The 5,667-nt window shown below is 68.1% G+C and overlaps 1 protein-coding gene across 1 annotated transcript in view; it reads left to right on the plus strand.

The window, feature by feature from the left end:
* TRIM58 (tripartite motif containing 58) overlaps positions 1 to 5,667 on the plus strand; it is a 13,175-nt gene that overhangs the window by 4,659 nt on the left and 2,849 nt on the right. The window contains exons 3-6 of the mRNA XM_012734624.1: positions 1,616 to 1,711; positions 2,681 to 2,911; positions 4,092 to 4,114; positions 4,194 to 4,300. Coding sequence (XP_012590078.1) covers positions 1,616 to 1,711; positions 2,681 to 2,911; positions 4,092 to 4,114; positions 4,194 to 4,300 — 457 coding nt within the window. The remainder of the gene's footprint in view (positions 1 to 1,615; positions 1,712 to 2,680; positions 2,912 to 4,091; positions 4,115 to 4,193; positions 4,301 to 5,667) is intronic.

Below are 5,667 nucleotides of genomic sequence, written 5' to 3' on the forward strand. Positions count from 1 at the left end.
GGGCGGTCACTTGCCAGTGTCTGGCTCTCGCGCCGCGGTTATCGGCACTGGCACTGAGTGGACGCCAGAGCCTCCCCTGCGGCCGCCCGCAGTGTCCCTGTGGAGAGCGCCCCGGGCCCGCCCGAGCTGCACACTTAGGGGTGTCCTCAGCAGCGCCCCGCTCCCGCTGGAGTCGTGGCCCCTGGGCCCCCGCGAGCTGCCTGCGCCCTGCTGGGCCCACCGTCCTAGGCGGCTGCCCACACGCGGCGCCCTCACTGGCCAGGGGGGAAGCACCCTGAAAACGGCTCTGAGAGAACAGCGCCTGCTGGCAATCCGCGGCCTCGGTGACCCCTTGCCTCGCACTGCGCTGTCAAGGTGGGAAGAGCTCCCCTGCTCTGGCTACGGCACCTCTCGTGTCCCCCAGCTTGCGCGGGGCGAGAGGGGCCACTGCCTTCCTGACCCAGAGGCCGGAGGGGGCAGAATGCTGCGAAGTCCCGGGAGCATCTCCACAGGCCCTTTGCCGGACACCAGATGCCCCGGCTGAGCCGACAGGACTCTCCGCCCTCTCACCCTCCCAGATCGAGCACAAGTAGCCTGGTCACTGTTGTCCCCGAAGGGCCCCGCCCTTCGGCAGGCGCCATCTGCGCTCCTGCAGGCGCGTGTGCCCGAGGCCCTGCCGGTGGCGACCGAGTTCCGCGCCCCCGCCAGGTGCGGGCTGTATTGGCTCAGCGCCCCCCCAAACTCTAGGAAAACAGCAACGGGGAGTCTCGCGAGCCTCGGGGCACCTGCCTGTCAGGAAGGTCGCTTGAGGTTGCTGGGTGGTGGCGCTGCTCCGCACCCCGGGGCGCCGAGTCCCTGCAGCGGGACTGGGCGGGAAGGGCCGAGTCCTGGGGCCCCTCACCCCACAGCCGGGCCGCGCCCACGAGGATGCTGCCCGTTCCAGACTCGGGCAGTAGCTGGAAAACGGGGATGCCGCCAGGGCGCCCCACTGCGGTCTCGGGTCGGCGCACCCACAAAGGCGGCTCAGAGGCTGCGCAGCCCCGAGAGCCATAACCGGGACCCCGGCAGTGTCCTTCAACTAAAAAGGCCACGAGCCTGCCGGTCGAGTGTTTTTTCTGAATGTGAAGGTAAAGGGGCGAGCATCGCCCCAAGACGCGGAGATGCAGTTCCAGTTCCCGGAAACCGGCCCGAGACGCGCCCCGGGCGCAGACGGCCTGCTCAGGCCGACCGGACACCGCCCGCCCCAGCTGGCAGATGCCCCATCGGCGGAGGGACACTCGGGGGCAGGAGCCGGCTGCAGGACGGAGGGCGGGCCCCGGCCTCGCGGGTTGCGGCTTCCACGAAAGCAGGGCTGAGCTGTGTCCACCGCAGCTGCCCAGCCCAGCAGGTCTCTCCCTGCACCAGACACCCGCAGGGCAGCTCCCCGCGCCAGGCAGCGAGCGCCACTTCCAGGCAAAGCCTCATTTTACCCGCTGTCCGCAAGGCCCGACCGGCCCGGACCGCCTGCTCCCGGGAGTTTCTTTCCCAGTCCCGGCTGACCGGCCGTGGGCCCATGGCCCTGTCTGTCTGTGCTGAGGCTCCCGAGGGGCCGGGCAGCAGCGGGGGCAGGTGTGTGCCGTGACCCGTGTCTCCGCAGGCCAAGCTGCAGGCAGCGCTGGAGCTGGTGCGGAGGGAGATGCAGGAGGCCCTGGCGCAGGAGGCCGACGTGGGCAAGAAGACCATCATCTGGAAGGTGGGGCGCTGGGGGGCCTCCTGCCCGGAAAAGGCTGCCCCTCTGGTCTCTGCGCGGCCCCCCATGGAGAAGCCCCATTGCTCCCCACTGAAGTGCTGTTGCCAATGCCAGGCGACAAGCCCATGTGGAGGCGAGGCTGTGTCTGCGCAACGGGCCTGGGCCAGAGCTGGGGTGGTGACAGACACCTGCAGGGGGGACCTGCTCCCCGGAATCATAAACAGAGCCATAAACCAACATCAAGTCGATACACACCGCGCAGTTTTAAAAACACACAAGCGCGGGGTGAGGGAAGGGCGGCACCCACAGGCAGCGTGGACGCAGGCGGGGCTGAGCGCGGCCTCCCCCTCCCACACACCCACACACCACAGCTCAGGGTGGGCCTCAGCCCGGGCCACCCTGGCTCGGGTGGCTGACGCGGGGCAGAGGGCAGAGAAAGTGTGGACCGCATGGCCTGCAGAGGACCGGGACTGGCCCTGAGGGGGCATCTCTGTCCCTAGTCAAGGACATAGCAGCGCCCCGGGTGCGGAGTAGGGCTCGGGTTCCTCCGCCTCCTGCATGGAAAACCTGGTCCAGGTGCCCTTGGGGGCAGGAAAGATGGGCAGCAAGGCAACAGGGCTGACCCTGGGTCCCTGGACTGGGGACGCGAGACCCGCCCCTGGAGGCCACCTGTTCTGCCGGCGGGGGCACGGAGGGGCGCGGTGTGTGCCGCCTCTTTCTTTTAAAGTCCGGGGCCAGGGGTCTCCCGAGCTCCTCAGAGGGCCCACAGCGCCCTCGCTCTGCGGGGCCTCGAGCCGTCGTCGGACGCCCGTTTCCCGCTTTGCCCCCATGGAAGCGCCTCGCCCTCTAGTCAAGGCTGAGGGCACCCGGGGCCTGGAGCCTCTCTCCAGCCGTGTCTGCTTCCCCTGCGTGGTCAGTGCGGCCCACGGCACCCACGCTGCCCGCCCCGCTGACCACTGCCTCCGTCACCAGGAGAAGGTGGAAATGCAGCGGCAGCGCTTCCGCCTGGAGTTCGAGAAGTACCGCGGCTTCCTGGCCCACGAGGAGCGCCTGCAGCTGCGGCGCCTGGAGGAGGAGGAGCGCGCCACGCTGCGGCGGCTGCGGGACTGCAAGGGCCGGCTGGGCCAGCAGGCCAGGGCGCTGCGGGAGCTGGCCGAGGAGCTGGAGGAGAGGAGCCGGCGCCCTGCCTTGGGCCTGCTGGAGGTGAGGCGGGCAGGTGGGCTGAGCCCAGGGGCGCGCGGCAGCTCGAGGGACAGAGCTCTGCTGCCTGTGTGCTCCGGGGAGGCGCCTCGGCCCTCCACGCGGCATCGGATCAGATGAAAGTCTGGACGGTAGAGTCAAGGTCTTAAAAAGCTTTAAAATTAACCTGCTGCTCGGTGCAGGGCGAACAGAAGCCAAGGCCCCTGCACCACACCCGGCCGGCACCCTGGAGTCCCCGTCTGCCGGGCGACCGGTCCAGAGGGCCCTGGGCCCTGACTGCGCCCACAGCCCGGCTGGGCGCCACTCACCGGCACCTGAGCCTCCCGGGCCCCCCGGCCGGCGTCCCCCGCCAGGCGGCACCCAGAGCAGGGGACAGGTCACGGGGCCCGGAGCGGGGGCTCGGCTGCTCCCTGAAAGCGAAGGTCCTGTGGGCCGGGCCTGGGCCGGAGCCCACCACTGGCCCTCGGCTGCTGTCCCGGCCTGCCACGTCCTATGCTTGTTTGCGAGCAAACTAGGGAGGGAGAGAAATGAGCCTCCGGAGCCAGGTGGACACGAGCACGGGGGTGTCGGGGCGCTCGCCCTGTCTAAGCCGACAAAGCTGCTTGCACAACGCAGCAGCGCCTGGTGCAAACCTTAGCAGACGAGACCCTTGACTGACGCTCACTTTACGCCATTTCCTGCTCCCCAAGCCAATACGCTTTTTGGCCGCCTCCAGGCTTCCCTGCCCGGCAAAGCAAGCTGGTCATTTGCCCCCTCTTGTCCTGTCAGAATAACCTGCAGGCGGCTCTTTGCAAAGGCAGGGGCCGTGAGGCGGGGAGCCGGCTGCCGACCCCCGGGGTGACGCTTGGGGCCTCCCCTTTCGACCGGCTCCGACCAAACACAGCTCAGCAAGGCCAGCTTCCGAGACAGGCCGACCCGACGTCCACCTGCAGACAGACACGTGCCTGCCCGCACCGGCTCCATCAGCGTCGGGCGCAGGCTAACGGCGTGAGGCCCGGGCGCGCAGCTCCAGCCCTCCGCGGGCAGGGGCAGCTTATGCCCCTCTGCACTCGGACGGGACGGGCCCCGGGGCGTTAGGACGCCCCTCCGCAGGCCTGGCTCACGCGCCCGCGACTCCCTGCGCCTGCCCAGCTGCCCGTGGGCCAGACAGCTGGACTCACGGCCGTTTCTCTTCCACTTGCAGGGGCTGAGAGGCGCCTTGAACCGGTAGGTCTGTCTCCCTGCGGGACTCGGGCGCGAGGCAGGGTGGGCGACCCGCTGAGCTCTGGGTCCTGGACCCTTGCAGGAGCAAGGCCATCACCCGGCCGGAGCCCGAGCCCGAGCCCATCCCCATGGAGCTGAGGACGCTGTGCCGCATCCCAGGGATGCGCCAGATGCTGCGCAGGTTCCAAGGTGGGTCCCCCCGGCGGGCCCCGCGCCCCGGCCGACCGACCTCCCGGGGCCCCACGCCTGCCAGGGCCTATGTGGAGTCGGGTCCAGCTGGCGGCTGGCTGTGGCACCTTCACCTGGGCTGCAGCCTCGCCCGACCCCACAGGCCACGGCCCTCCCGGCCAGCCACCCCACAGCCCTGGGGGCCTCTGCACACACCTGGGTGCCCTGGCAGCTGGATTCCTGGTGGGAGCCGCCCACAGGGGAGGCTGGGGTGTCCTAAAGGCCACCCCGACACCAACCACAGGCCCCAAGGACCCCTCAGCCAGATGCAGTGGCCACTCCCTGTGCCAGCAGGAAACCCCAGTGGCCTTACCAGCTCCAGCTGGCAGCCCTCCACATGCTCCCCATGGTCTGAGTGTCCTCCCTGTCCGTGCCCATGAAGCAGCCACCCCAGGCCCTGCACTCTGAGGTGCACTCAGCTGCTGGCAGCTGGATGTGGGGGCAGCACCTCCCACAGCTTGTGGCACCTTCACAGGTCCAGTTACTGCCCAGGCCATGAAGCCAGGCCAGGAGCAGGTAGAGAGCAGAGAAGGGCCACAGGCAGGAGGCCAGAGAGGACAGTACAGCCACACCCACCCAGGCCTGCAGAGCCGCCAAGCCCCAAAGCCCAAAGGGGCAGAGACCAGACCCCAGGGCTGCAGCAGCCCAGCAAGAGCAGTACCAGCAAGGGGATGGACAGTCACTGTCTGGGGGTCTCACCCGCAAGGTCTCTGCCCTGGGACAGCCCCACAGGGAGACAGCTCACTGGACCACATGTGGGGTGGCCACACCCAGATGGGGGCAGGGAGCCACCACGAATCACAGGGTCTGAACAGCACTGGCCAGTTAGAGTCACTGTTGCCCCAGAAGTGGTGTCCAACACCCATGTTCACAGCTCTGAGTCACTGTGACGCCAGCAACAAGCAGGTGAGACCCAGGCCAGCAGCTCAAGGATCCCATAAAGCAGCAGAGGCAGGGTGAAGGCCTCATCTGTCAGCCCCCCAGAGTCTCTGTGCTGGAGAATCAAGGCTGGTGCTGCTTTTCTCCCCTCAGGCTGGAACCAGATTCTTCTCACAGCCTGGTGTTGCCAACTACTGGGCTGGCGCTGTCTCACTCTTCCTCAGGAGATGAATCTCCTCCTTCCATGGCACCTGGCCTGGAGCTGCAGCTTATCCCATCCTGGCCCAGGGACCCTGGCTTATATCCTCTCTCAGGGAGCCCCGCCAATGCGTCTGATTGGGCCATTGTTTTAATCCTGCAGCTGATTGGACCATTTACCCATCAGCCCATAGCACCTGATTGGTCCATTTCACCATCCAGGAAGTGCACTGCTACATAAAAGGGCTCTG

Source organism: Condylura cristata, unplaced genomic scaffold (assembly GCF_000260355.1).
Source record: "Condylura cristata isolate star-nosed mole 26May11 unplaced genomic scaffold, ConCri1.0 scaffold00062, whole genome shotgun sequence".
NCBI lineage: Eukaryota > Metazoa > Chordata > Mammalia > Eulipotyphla > Talpidae > Condylura > Condylura cristata.